Source organism: Bison bison, unplaced genomic scaffold (genome assembly GCF_000754665.1).
Source record: "Bison bison bison isolate TAMUID 2011002044 unplaced genomic scaffold, Bison_UMD1.0 scf7180017864117, whole genome shotgun sequence".
Classification (NCBI taxonomy): domain Eukaryota; kingdom Metazoa; phylum Chordata; class Mammalia; order Artiodactyla; family Bovidae; genus Bison; species Bison bison.
This window is the reverse complement of record NW_011494689.1, coordinates 872,500-887,675: the sequence shown is the minus strand read 5'-3', so window position 1 is coordinate 887,675 and position 15,176 is coordinate 872,500. Positions and strand designations below refer to the sequence as shown.

The 15,176-nt window shown below is 38.0% G+C and overlaps 2 protein-coding genes across 2 annotated transcripts; both read left to right on the top strand.

The window, feature by feature from the left end:
• The first annotated feature begins 6,289 nt into the window (after positions 1–6,289).
• Positions 6,290–7,225, top strand: LOC104988229 (olfactory receptor 11H4-like). The gene has a single exon (XM_010839475.1). It carries the CDS (start codon positions 6,293–6,295, stop codon positions 7,223–7,225), a length of 933 nt encoding a protein of 310 aa, XP_010837777.1. The 5' UTR covers positions 6,290–6,292.
• Positions 7,226–13,891: 6,666 nt separating this feature from the next.
• LOC104988214 (olfactory receptor 11H6) lies at positions 13,892–14,815 on the top strand. Its single transcript, XM_010839463.1, has one exon. The coding sequence runs from the start codon at positions 13,892–13,894 to the stop codon at positions 14,813–14,815; it is 924 nt and encodes a 307-aa protein (XP_010837765.1).
• Positions 14,816–15,176: the final 361 nt, after the last annotated feature.

Genomic DNA, 15,176 nt, shown 5'->3' with positions numbered 1-15,176 from the left:
AAAACTGACCTTTTCCAGTCCTGTGGCCACTGCTGAGTTTTCCAAATTTGCTGGCATATTGAGTGCAGCACTTTTACAGCATCATCTTTCAGGATTTGGAATAGCTCCACTGGAATTCTATCACCTCCACTAGCTTTGTTCGTAGTGATGCTTTCTAAGGCCCACTTGACTTCACATTCCAGGATGTCTGGCTCTAGGTCAGTGATCACACCATTGTGATTATCTGGGTCGTGAAGATCTTTTTTGTACAGTTCTTCTGTGTATTCTTGCCATCTCTTTTATCCAGTGGATGTTGGCAATTTGATCTCTGGGTTATTATAGAAGCAAACAGCAAAAACTTTCAAGAATCTGGAGAAATTGGAGTACATGTACATTGCTGGTGGGAATATTAAATGTTTCAGTCTGTGGAAAGTAGTACAGCAGTTCCTAAAAGCCATGAATTACCAATGATTCAGCAATTCCACTTCTGGGTATATATACAAAAGAACTGAATGCAAGAAATCAAGCAGATATTTTACACTCATAGTCACAGCAGCAATATTCACAATAGTGAAATGGTGAAAGCAACCAAAGTATTCTTCAGATATGAACAGATAAATAAAATTTAATATACACAAACAATGCAACCTTTGGGAGGAAATTCTGACATGTTCTAAAACATGAATAAACCTTGAAGACAATATGATAGGTGAAATAAGCCAATCACAGAGCACAAATTTTGTGTGATTCTACTTACATGTTTCCTAGAGTAATAAAATTCAAAGATAAAAATTCTAATAGTCGATTGCAGGGGCTAGGGGAAAGTGAAATGGGAAGGTATTATTTAATGGGCATTGAAATTTCAGTTTGGGATAATGAAAAAGTTCTGGAGATGAATGCTGGTGATAGATGCATAACAATATGAATGTAATTAATGTCCAGAACTGTACACTTAAAGTGGTTAAGATGATCATTTTTATTTTATATATATTTTACAACAATAAAAATAGTTTAAAATCATAAAAAAGTAGAATAAAATAACAAAAGTACTTGAATAATCCAAAAGAAACAAAAAAGGAGAAATAAAGGAACAAAGAACAGACAGAACAAATAGAAAAGTAGTAGTCTGTCGGTAATTGAGGACTGGAAACAAAAATTTATAATTGTAAAGTGTGTGAAGAAAATACACTCTCATAGAATATAAACAATATACATTGTGAATATTCTTCATATTTCATAGAGAAACAAATGCTTCCTGAAAACAAAAAGAAATTCTCTATAAATCTTCACAGACAGCTCAGCATTGCCTTTAAGACATTATCCCTGTCTTCACTCTGGAAGCCAAATTAACCTAAACTATATGAAAACTTTGGATAAGAAAAGGATGTTACACCAAGGAGTCTCGGGGGAGTCATAAACCAGCCCAAGAGGACTCTGAAGACTTCACAATAATCTCTAAAAAGAAACTTTAATTGCTCACTGGGGAGTCTCAGCAACACTCCCCCTCCCTTCGTTCACCTGCACCCTCCCTTATTGAAATCTCCTCATGAGATTTATACCCCATTCTTTCAATCACTCTATAGCAAAAGTAACCAAAATATAAAGCTCTGTTGAATTGTCTCTTCTGGGTGAGGCAAGTGAAAGATCTGGCTGCCTTGGGTAGACTGAGGTCTCTTATGGAGCTCTTGATGAAAATATCAGTATGTCAACTAAGGCCCACGTCTCCATGACCGATTATAGGGCTGTAATTCTTTTCATTGGCTATCACATTGCCCAACAGAAGTGCCCTGTTGCTATAACTGTTTCTTTTGAGTAATTCAGGAAGGGAGTTTCAGCATTTAACTTTGTATATTGTAGGATGCTCAGGATCAGGCCCCTGGGTTTTGATTCCATGTAAAGGAAAAAGCATCAGTGAGAAGATACAGACTCAGTATTTATTCCCAGCTTTGTCCATAATTAGTCTTATCATGAAGGGTAAGTAACTTTTCTTCCTGTCTTGGCATCACTGTATTTTTTCTAAGACACCTACAAATTGATCCTACTACAGTGGAATTACATTTGAATATTAATATACTTTTGCAAACTTTTGTGGCTTTATGTTTCTGGATATGAAGTCTCAGTCACTAGTAACATAATAAGCTTGTTATATGAAATGTTGACTCTAGTGTCCAGCTACTCATCTCCCTCAGTTTAACAATCCCTGAAACTTTTTTCCCCTGAAACTTTTTTGTTTAGTAATTCATAAAAAAATGTTTCATTATTCAGAAATTTAGTCAACTCTAATTTGGTCTGAGAAGACTATTTAGAGTTGTACTAAGGAACTCATGGGCTTTCCAGGTGGCGCAGTGGTAGAGAACCTGCCTGCAAATGCAGGAGACATAAGAGATGTGGGTTAAATTCTTGGGTCAGGAAGATCTCCTAAAGGAGGACGTAGCAACCCACTCCAGTATTCTTGCCTGGAGAACCCCTTGGACCGAGAAGCCTGGCAGGTGACAGCTCATGGGGTTGCAAAGAGTTGGACATGACTGAGCAACTTAGCACACAGTAACTCATTTTCTACAGTGCCCCCATTTAAATGTAACATTCCCACTTCCTCTCATGCACATCACAAGTAACACACTCCCTTTATTTATTTTCTGTTTCTTGAATCACAATGTTTCTATGTCTTCTTCCTTTGTATCATACCAAACTGTATGTTTTTAAGTGCCAGAATATACAAGGAGCTCAGTAAAATCAATCTGAGTGACCAAAGAGAGTTGCCCATAGCTTTGTTGTGTGATATGTTGGAACTGAGTAACTGTTTAATCTTAGTGATTAAGATTTAGTGATTAGGTTTTTAAATAATTATGCTAAAAAGTTTATACTTTGTAATCATGTTTGTTGACAGTACTATATTATTAACAACAATGGCTATGAATTTTTTTAGGTTCAATTATATTCCAGGAACTATACTTAGCATATATTGAATATACTCAACAGCATTTTCACAGGAGCTCTGAAAAAAAGGTATTAACTTGCCCAAGAACACACAGTATGTTATGCTATTTGAACACAAATCAAGGTTACTTTATTTATTTTCCTTAAAGAGGGAATGTTATGACCAACCTAGACAGCATATTAAAAAGCAGAGACATTACTTTGCCAACAAAGGTCTGTCTGGTCAAGACTATTGTTTTTCCAGTAGTCATGTATGGATGTGAGAGTTGGACTATAAAGAAAGCTGAGGGCCGAAGAATTGATGCTTTTGTGGTGTTGGAGAAGACTCTTGAGAGTCCCATGGACTGCAAGGGCCTGCATCCCTTAGGATGCAACCAGTCTATCCTAAAGGAAATCAGTCCTGAGTGTTCATTGGAAGGACTGATATTAGAGCTGAAACTCCAATATTTTGGCCACCTGATACGAAGAAATGACTCATTTGAAAAGACCCTGATGCTGGGAAAGATTGAAGGTGGGAGGAGAAAGGGATGACAGAGGATGCAGTGGTTGGATGGCATCACCAACTCAATGGATATGCGTTTGAGTAAACTCTGGAAGTTGATGATGGATAGGGAGGCCTGGCATGCTGCAGTCCATGGGGTCACAAAGAGTTGGACACAACTAAGAGATTGAACTGAACTGATGGTGATACAACAGGGCTACTGAGTTAAGTATTATTGGATTTAGTCAATCGGTCAATCAGTTGTGAACTTGATCCAGTTGTGGTATGTCACCACATAGGCTGCAGAGTAAATGTTCTCTTTTTTCCTCACCATCCCATGTGAGGATCCATTTTTTTCCAAAAATGTCATACTTAGCCCTTCCTAAGGAGGCTCATTTTTCTTTTTGGTTATATATGTAGCTGTTCACTCTGCTACTCGTCCATCCAAACAGAGAAAGCATTTTTTGCTTTCTCATTGACCTCCTGTATACCCAGAACAGATTTAAAAAACATTTGGGAGGGAAAATCAACAGGAGTTGGTGATTGATTGCACACAGGAACTGACAAAATTAGAAAGTGGTTTGAATGACAAGTTTCTGACTTTAGCAAATGCTAAATGGATTAGTGAATGGAGAGTAAGTAGTTCCATTTCACAAGATTTGAATACTAAAGGGAAAAGGAAAAGATGGAATAAGGAGAAGTAGTGATCAACTAGACTCCAATAAGAAAAATTAATTAAAAAAGAAGTGCTGAACAGAATGTTGAAAATAGGCATGAAAATATAAAAGAGGGTAAGTAACTCAGTTCAGTTCAGTTCAGTCACTCAGTTGTGTCTGACTCTTTGTGACCCCATGGACTGCTGCATGCCAGGCTTCCCTGTCCATCACCAACTCTCGGAGTTCACTCAAACTCATGTCCATTGAGTCGGTGATGCCATCCAACCATCTCATGCTCTGTCATCCCCTTCTCCTCCTGCCTTCAATCTTTCCCAGATTCAGGGTCTTTTCAAATGAGTCAGTTCTACACATCTGGTGGCCAAAGGATTGGAGTTTCAGCTTCGGCATCAGTCCTTCTAATGAATATTCAGGACTGATTTCCTTTAGGATGGACTGGTTGGATCTCCTTGCAGTCTGAGGGACTCTCAAGAGTCTTCTCCAACACCACAGTTCAAAAGCATCAATTCTTCAGCCCTCAGTTTTCTTTATAGTCCAACTCTCACATCCATACATGACTACTACGTACTACATGCATACTACATCTACATCCATACTACATACATACATGACAAAACGTGGTCCACTGGAGAATGGCAAACCACTTCAGTATTCTTGCCTTGAGACCCCCATGAAGAGTATGAAAAGGGTAAGTAACTAGGGAGGCTTGTATTTAGAATGGACACTCACATATGACAGGGACATGAGATAAGTGGGGATTAGATCTTAGGTTTGATCAGTCACAAGTCTCTGCCCAATGAGTTCAAATTAGAGGCTCAGTGATGGTGATGTTCATAAATTCAGTAGGTTAGCTTTTCAGTGACAGAATTGACAAGTTCAAAATTCATTCAACCATTAATTCATTGAGCAAGTGCCTACCTAGCACCAGAAACTCAGTCAACTGAGAATAGAAAGATAAATTTAACATCATTTATGAATTATAAAAGTTTTCAGTCTAAAGGAAACACAACACATTATTCAGTCATTATGGCATATGCTCTAGTATGGATGTGAATAACATGCTATGGAACTATTAAGCAGAAATTTTTCTTATATGTAAAAGGGTTTTGCTTTGTTGACTTCAGTAAATGGTGAGCATCAAAGGATATCTAAAAATCTTCATCATCAAAAACTAGGACACAATACATTGATTAGTTTAATCATTAAATGTTGAATCATTATAAACTCACTTTATGGATCAAGTATACTAAGATAATATGCTCAAGAATATTAATTAGGGCATTTATTATAATATAAAACACTAAAACTCAATATCTATCACTAAGGAGTTGATAAAATCTACAGAAAACAAGGCAGCCACTGAACTAATGTTGCAGAGTTATAATTTGGACATGGAAAAAATACAAAATATATAAAGTTAAAAAAACAGTTTATACAAGTACCCACCAACAGCTATATGTGATATATGTGATGTGTGTGTGTGTGTTACCTATGTGTGCATGTGTGTTAGTTGCTCAGTCATGTCCAACTCTTTTGCAATCCTATGGATTGTAGCCTGCCAGACTCCTCTACCCATGGGATTCTCTAGGCAAGAATACTGGAGTGTGTAGCCATTCCCTTTTCCAGGGGATCTTCCCAACCCAGGGATTGAAACCAGGTCTCCTGCATTTCAGGCAGATTCTTTACTACCTGAGCCACCAGAGAAGCCCATGTATTACCTGTATACATATATGGAATGGAATATAACTCAGCCATAAAAAAAAGAATGAAATATTGCCATTTGCACCAATGTTAATGGACCTAGAGAATATTATGCCTAGTAAAATAAGCCAGACAGAGAATACAAATACTATATGATATCATATGTTGGGCCCTAAAAAATAATACAAATGAATCTAATACAAACTGATAACCTTTTTCTTTTCACAGAAGGTAGTGCTTCTGAGTTTTCAAAATTTTCAAAGGGAAGAGAGGATTTTTTTAACCTAATCCTTTGATAAACAAAATAAAAGTAATATAACGATTCTATTGTTATGAACCCAATTTTATTGAAATTTGTTTGTTGGTGGCTTTTAAATAAGATAGGACTTAATAGATGGGTTATTCCAAACTAATTGCAGAACAGGCAACATATATACCTTGCATAGGTTTACTATGTTTTTCAAGAAACAAAGCAACTTATATATTGGTATCTTCTGTCTTCTGTGCAGTCCTGGGATTCATGAACAATTCAGCAGCAAGCACCGTGACGGAGTTCATCCTCCTAGGCTTCCCTGGTTGTCAAGAGTTACAGTATTTCCTCTTTTCACTGTTCTTTGGAATCTATATATTTACCGTGGTGGGAAATGGGACCATTGTTTGCGCTGTGAGGTGGGACCAAAGGCTCCACACGCCAATGTATATTCTCCTAGGGAATTTCGCTTTCCTTGAAATCTGGTACATTACTTCCACCGTGCCCAGTATGCTAATCCATTTCCTCTCAGAAACAAAAACCATCTCTTTTGTTGACTGTTTCCTCCAGTTATATTTTTTTACTTCCCTTGGTACAACTGAGGTATATTTGCTCTGTATCATGGCATATGATCGGTATCTTGCTATCTGCCGCCCATTGCACTACACAACCATCATGACCCAACAGCTCTGCTCTGTTTTGTTGTCTCTTTGCTGGGTATTTGGGTTCCTTAGTTACTCTGTCTCCACCGTGCAGCTCTCTCAGTTGCCTTTCTGTGGGCCCAATACCATCGATCACTTTGTGTGTGACATGGACCCACTGATGGCTCTGTCCTGTGTCCCAGCTCCTGTCACTGAGATTGTCTTGTATGTCCTCAGCTCCCTCATTATCGTGCTAACTCTTCTGTACATCCTTGGCTCCTATACCCTTTTACTGATTACCGTGTTTAAAGTCCCTTCGGCAGCAGGCCGACAGAAGGCCTTTTCTACTTGCGGATCACATCTGACAGTGGTGTGCTTATTCTTCGGGGCTCTTTTGGCCATGTATGTGAGCCCTACAGCTGATAACCCAGCTGAAAGTCAGAAGATTATAACTCTGTTCTATTCCGTGGTGACTCCCTTCTTAAACCCCCTGATTTACAGCTTAAGAAACAAGGAGATGAAGGCTGCACTGAAGAAAGTCCTGAAAATAGAAAGAACATAAACTCATCTACATGAGAACAAGCAAACCATTGTCCAGGCATAAAAGATTAATTAAAAAAGACTTCATATACTGCTGTTAATTTTCCAGTGCACACAGTAAAGAAGACGTTTTTAGTGGATTCCATCCATGTTTCATTCCTCAACTAACCTGGCAGAGCTAAACCACAGCTGATTCAGACGGCATCCTAAGTATAGTAACAATATTTTCAACATGAATAACTTCTTAGATAGTAATATGAGGGCATTATATTTGTCCTATTCCACACACTGTTTTAGTTTTGATTATTAGGGGAAGGAGGTAAAGCTAGACTAAGAGAAGTTATCCTAGGTGAATCATCATCAGTGTACTGAAGGCATTTCTTAAGACAGTACAAGATCCTTTAAAGTGAAAAAATAATCTAATCTAAATGTCTAATGGATACATAACCAAAGGATTTAGTAATAGAAAAAGTTTCTATCCTCTTAGCTCCTCATGGTCCAGAATCTTCTAGATTAGGGACAGACCAAAAGTTTCATGCTTATATAAGTTATGTTTTAACATAATTTAAAATAGTAATTTTTACAATTCAACAAAAATTTATGGAGCATCTTCTTTATTCTAGATACTCTCAGAGGCATTAGAAATACACTATGACCAAAATGGTCAAAACACTCTATGTGTGGAGTTTATTTTCTAGTGAGGGACAGACAATAAAAAAATAAGCAAAAATATAGTTATTTTGGAAAGTGATAAACAATATGGAGAAAGGGAAAGGGAGACAGGAAGTGAGGGAGAAAAGGCTGAAATTTTAAATAGGACCATCAGGGAAGGCCAGGGAGAGAAGGTACCATTTAAACAAAAGCTTGAAGGAGATGAGGGAATGAGCTGTGTGCATAGCTGAGGGAAGAGCATTCCGTGCAGAGGGAGGCAAGTTCTCCATAAGACCCTGAGGCAGGATTGTGTTCCAGCGACTTAGCAGCAGCAGCAGCAGCAGCAACAAATTGTTTTGATTGGAATAGAGAGATTAAGAGGGAAATATCAGAGAAGTCAAAGAGAGCATACAGAGGGCCAAGTTGTACAGGCCCTTGTGAGCCATAGTAAGAATTTTAAATTCTGAATGAGATGGAAAGCCTTTCTGAGCAGAGTTTTGAGCAGAGGAGTAGTAGAATCCCATTATATTTTAAAAGGGTCATCACCATGGTTGTTTCATTGACAACAGACTAAATAGAGGCATGGGCATTTTTAAAATTCTTTATTTCTAGTTGTCAAATAAAACTTTGTATTTCTTTTAAAAGGAACTTGTATCTGCAAACTGATCTTGGGGATATATATTTGGGGAGGAGTAAAAGTCAAGGAACTGGTTTGCCCAAGAAGAATGGAAAGTCCTCCTAGACCCTCAGAAAGGAAATTCTAATTCTGGAATGATATTTCCATAACAAACTGGAGAGATAATGGAGTTAAGAATCCACTCCTGAGGCTCTTCAATCACAATCATATTATGATTATATAGATATTTGCAAAATATTTTCTTATTATTTCATTCTCACGTCAGCCCTATGGAGAACACAAAGAAGATATGTATCTAATATTTGAAGAAATGAACTCAACAGGCTCTTACAGCTAGTAAGTAAAAGCACTCAGGCCAGGACCTAGATTTTCTGTGTCCTAGTTTTCTATCTCTTAGCCCACCGCCTCCTCTTTAGGTTCAACTCTATTCAAACCCAGTGCCCCTTTTTAATCCCAGGTCACTCCCTTTCACATGATGCCTGAATAATCTTTTACACCATTTCCCTGCTTATCCCAGGACTCTTTCAAAAGTCTCCTAGATGCCTAAAATTCTAAGCCTGGTTTTCTACATACAACATTATCTAAAACTCAGCTTCAGATGTCAATTATCCCTACAAATATCATTCTTAATCCTTTCTCCAAACCACACTCAACTAATTCCTGATCCTACTGAAATCCTTCCCAAACTTAGAAGCTCCTTCAAACATACCCATCCTGAACCCAATCTTTAATGATCTATACAGTGGTTGTCAAACTTCAGCATGCAGCAGAATCACACAAAGGTTTGTCCAAAAAGGGGGTTTCTGGGCCCCACACTGAGAATTTCTGACTCACTAGGTAGGGGTGGGACCTGAGAATTTGTATTTTAACAGGCTCTCGCATGATGTTAACATTGCTGGGACAGGGACATTTTCAGACATTGTTCTGGCCTTATACATCCTCACTCGTAAACTCAGTAGTGTTCTCTACTTGAGTTCTTGCTATGATTGAATTCTTCCCCTCAGGTTCTCTGCCTCTGCTTGTTTGTTCTCCTTAACCTGGTATCAATGAAAGAAATCATACTTCCTGTCTCTGAACCATTTACAGTGCTAAATTTTCATTTTCACTAATATTGTATTATGTCAGTCAATAGCATTGCACATCCACTTTTACAAAAAACTCGATTTTTTCAAACAAATGTGTTCAAATTATCCTTAAAATTTAGAAGGGAGATTCTTTCTTGTATGTCAAATATAACAAATTTAAGTAACTTTGTATAGACAAAGAATTTTTTTAACTTAAGTCCTTACAGGCTAAATACCAAGAATGAAATGGATGTACTTTGGAGAAAAGATTACAGACACAAACATACATACACACACTCTTAAATGCACACACATTCTTTCTTTCTCTTTCTCTTTCTCTTTTTTTTATCTCCTCTCTCATTAACCTGTCCCACTCTCTACCTCCCTTCCTGCACTCAGATCAGTTCTTTAGAGGAAGGTTATCGCCACAAAGAAGAAAATTTTCCTGGCTTCTCTTGGATATTTATCCAGACCTCTGTATCTCACTAGTTAAACACTGGGGAAATACAAACAAATATAGGGAGGATTAGATGGATGCACAGAGATACATGCATAAGGAACCAGGTGCCTACCAATGAGCACACTAGGGAACTACGGATCCTATTCAAGAGAGACTTGCAAACTTAATAATCACTGGCATGAAAAATACACTTCATCTTGTTCAGAATACTAAAGGAAACAAGTCTCTGGAGCCGCAAATGCTCTTATCCATCCATGAATGAGCTTTTAGATGGGGTAATGAGGACAATCTTGTGGCTATAAATTCTCTCACATCCTCCTCTTGGAGACAGAAACATCATCAGGTATGTAAGGAAAGTCTGCCTGCATCCTCCTGTACACCCACTGCTGTAAGAGCACACTATTCTTCTGTAAATCTGTTAGCTCTTTTTTCTTTATAGGAACAATGTATTAAGGCCTGCAGTTCTCTTCTCTCAACACACTCCTAAGGAGGTCTTGGGTGAAATATTCACATTAAGGGCTCACTCTGGTATCACAGAATTCCCACTATATAACTCACTTAAGGAAAATAGTGCTCAAATGTCTTGGATATTCTGGAGGGAGAATTAACTATTCTTCAGTTAGAATGCAGCCTGAGTCTTGAATCACTTTCTTTCTAATATTGGTCAGTGAAGTTTTGATTGACAAATACCTTCAGCTACAGCAATTAAAGCAGGTTGTTATTATTCTTTCAGAGTTGTCAGCCAGTGACAAGTGATGAGTAGAAACTGAAAAAAAAGTAGGCCAGCAGACTCTTCTGTCCTTTGGATTTATCTATAGGTTAACCTTAAAATATAAATATTTAAAGAAAGAAGAATCTTGCAATTATAATTTTTAAAGTGTTCTCCTCTGAGCAAGGTAGCTTAAATCCTAAGCAAGTGGTTGGAGTTAAAGAGGAGGACCTGGCTTCCTTATTAGTTCGTACAGAAAGAACTGCCCAGGTTCCTTTTTCCTCCTCTTCTCTCTGACTGTTCATCTGTTTTATCACTTGAGGTGATAAAACATTTATCATTTGAGAGACCCCCCTGACGGTCCAGTGGTTAAGACTCTGCACTTCCACTGCAGGGAGCACAAGTTCAATCCCTAGTCAGGGGAACTAAAGTCCCACGTGCCACACAGGGCAGCCAAAATAAATAAACAAATTCATCATTTGAGCTTATAATAGTTATACTTTGGAGGTGGAGGCAGTAGAAATGGATGCAGAGACCTGTGAAGCTCATTTATACATGTTTCTCTGATCCTATATTCCGTAGTAACTAAAATTTCACTGCAGCACAAACATCAAAAGGTCATAAAGATTATGAAGTCAAATGACCAAGTGGGAGTTAAGATTTATGAGGCTTGGTTCCAGGTCAAAAACCATGAATTGAAATTATATTTCTCATCTTGGTGCCAAGAACTTTCCAGAAGATGAATACAGTTAATCAATTCATGTCTCGTGTCACTGCCTTCTGTCTTAAAAAGCCAAAAATATCTCACTATGTCAAATAAAATTTATCATGCTACTGCATTCACTATGTAGAGTTATCTAAGTTTAGTTCTAACTGGAATAGATGTCTTTTTTAGGTGCACGGCACATAGTTGGGTATATGGTGAAACACACAGTTGAAGGAAGTTCCAGTCACATACAGTGTGACTATACAGATGTAAGTGACAATATGGATAGTTTTTATAAACCATAAATTCCAGAAAGGGATGAGTTTTATTTCCTATGTTTACCATTATTCCAGAATTTGCACACTGCTAGAAATAAAATAAAAAGTAAATAAACATTTATTAAATGTACAAATGAATAAGTAAAATGAATAACATGTTACAATTTAAATTCATTATTCAACATTTTTTGCTGAAAGCCTAGTAACTGTATTTTCCAAGCAAAATGACAGCATGTGGCCTAGCAAATACAGGTATAGTTATGGAAAGCATATTGGAAATTATAACTCTCCTATAAGTTTTAATACATATGGTCATTACAATTGTAGTCCATTGAACTAAAGTGCTTGGACAAAAATTAAATGTTCATGTTTATGAGTCATGCTTATAGAGGCAAATTTTGTAATCATTCTAAAAATACTGTTAATCAATACAAGTATCCAAAGCTACCTTGGCAATAAAACATTTATCCTCTGAGTTTGCTCCAGGTTTGCTGAACTACTGAGAGTCAAGCCTTTTGCACTCTGAAGATCGTATAAACTACAAAAAGATGAAATTTTGTGAGTATCTTAACAACGACATTAATAATATAACCAATTATCCTATTTTGTAGTTAATATACTATGGATTTTAAAATATTGATGGTGGCTTACCCAGTCAAATATTCAATCTTTAACCAGGAAACTCTAGGACATAGAAATGAACCTATACCAATAGTTTTAGGAAGGTTTTTAGCAAATTATCCAAGTTTATATTCCTGTCCCAAATCCTAAATCAGCCAATATGAGAAACATCTTTCTGGTCTTAGCACAACCTAAAGTAACCACTCTATTCATTATTAAGTTAAATTAGGTAAAAGCAAGATAATGAGCAGACAAGTTATGGTATTTAGGGCTTGCTGCTAAGTCGCTTCAGTCATGTCCAACTCTGTGCGACCCCAGAGATGGCAGCCCACCAGGCTGCCCTGTCCCTGGGATTCTCCAGGCAAGAACACTGAAGTGGGTTGCCATTTCCTTCTCCAATGCATGAAAGTGAAAAGTGAAAGTGAAGTCGCTCAGTCGTGTCCGACTCGTAGCAACCCCATGGACTGCAGCCTACCAGGCTCCTCGGTCCATGGGATTTTCCAGGCAAGAGTACTGGAGTGGGGTGCCATTGCCTTCTCCAATTTAGGGCTTAATTCCTAGCAAAAATGAAGTCATGTGGTTTACATTCTAGAGAAATTGATATGTTCAGCTGCAAGTTACCTCAAGAGCTCAGTTATGATGTGAAATAGTGCAGCTTGAGGGACACATACCAGGAAAATGATGGCTTCCAAAAGAAATCATGTATAGAGGACATGATAGCTGCCATCAGTTATTCACATCCCTACCATCATCATAATGGAAGAGGAATTAGACTTATTTTGTGTAGCTTCAACAAGGGGAATCCCAAGTAATAAAGGAGATTTTTTTTTCCCCAACAAAAAATAGTGCTTTGAGAGAACCAGCTCCTTAGGAGGGGATTGGACTGAACTGTTCAACAAATCCAGAAGCCACGTAATAGAATGTGACCTAGAGAAAAATGGATAGATGGTTTTCAAACCATTTTGTAGAATCCTGGGCATCTGCAGCACCTCCCTGAGAACAGCAAAAGCAAGCAGGCTTAAGACTCCCACCCTGCGTTTCCACTCTTACCTGCTTTTTAACTGGACTTCTACAGCTATTTGCTTCAGATCTATACTCAACTTCATTTCAAAGCAAAAAAGATTGTCTAAAGTTTATATTTGTATGTAGGCTATCCAAGGGATGATGATTTAAACATAAAAGATGAAACATTACTAAGACTCAGGGTTATAGCAATATTTGAAATGAAGTGGGATTTGTTTCAAACCAGTCTCCAAATAGGCCAGTGTATCTAGAAGTTACTGGTTTTGCACATTCACGTAAACTCGTTAAATCTCTGATATTCCATTTTCTTATCTATTAAAACAAACAAACAAAAAAGGATAAAGCATTCTCCTCCCTGCTGCTCAAAGGGATATTGAAAGTGAAAGTGAAAAATGAAAGTGTTAGTTGCTCAGTTGTGTCCAACTCTTTGCAACCCCAACCTTTGTACCTTTCCAAGCAAAATCTACAAATGTTCGTGATTATTCACTGCTCTGTTAACTTCAGTTTCTCTAACAGCTTTGGGATCCCAGAACACAACAATGCATTTTGTGACTGAGTTTGTCCTTCTGGGTTTCCCTGGTGAAAGGGAGATGCAGATGTTCTTCTTCTCATTAATCCTGGTGGTCTATCTCCTGACGCTGCTGGGGAATGGGGCTGTTGTCTGTGCAGTGAAATGGGACAGGCGGCTTCACACGCCCATGTACATCTTCTTGGGAAACTTTGCCTTCCTAGAGATCTGGTATGTTTCCTCCACTGTCCCAAGTATGCTGATCAACATCCTCTCTGACACCAAGACCATCTCCTTCACTGGCTGCTTCATCCAATTCTATTTCTTTTTTTCACTTGGTACAACGGAGTGTTTCTTCCTATCAGTTATGGCCTATGATCGGTACCTGGCCATCTGTTGCCCACTGCATTACCCCTCCATCATGACTGGGAAGTTCTGTGTGGTCCTAGTCTGTGTTTGTTGGGTGAGTGGATTTCTCTGCTATCCAGTCCCCATTGTCCTTATCTCCCAACTTCCCTTCTGTGGACCCAACATCATCGACCACTTTGTGTGTGACCCAGGCCCATTGTTTGCACTGGCCTGCATCCCTGCTCCTTCCACTGAGCTTATTTGCTACACCTTCAACTCAGTGATTATTTTTGGCCCCTTCCTTTCCATCTTGGGATCTTATACCCTGGTACTCAGAGCTGTGCTTCGTTTTCCCTCTCATGCTGGTAGAACTAAAGCTTTCTCCACATGCGGGTCCCACCTGATGGTGGTGTCTTTGTTCTATGGAACCCTTATGGTGATGTATGTGAGCCCAACATCAGGAAACCCAGCAGGAATGCAAAAAATCATCACTTTGGTTTACTCAGCAGTGACTCCGCTCTTAAATCCACTTATCTACAGTCTCCAAAACAAAGACATGAAAGATGCCCTAAAGAAAGTCCTGGGATTAAGAATTAATCAAAACTGAGACATCTTTAAAAAAGAAGCAGAATTAGTCATTTCTGACCTTAACTATTTATAGTAACAATGATAGAGAATGGCTACAATAAGTCATATTTTGGCTCACAAGAAAGGGAAAGTCTTGTTTTTCACAGTTCCTTAGCAGTTCAAGTTCAGCTCTTCAATGATAAATGCTGAATAAACATTTTAAACATGTACAAAATCACTGAGTAATTATATGGTGTTATTATATAGATAGATATTTTTTTTATGTAAGTGTGATGTATCTTTGCTGGTTTAACCTTATCTGGTGAAAGAACCAAATGAATGCATACTGGGAGCCTTTCAAGAATGGGTGCAATCCTCTAAATTCAGAAAATAAGTATTCT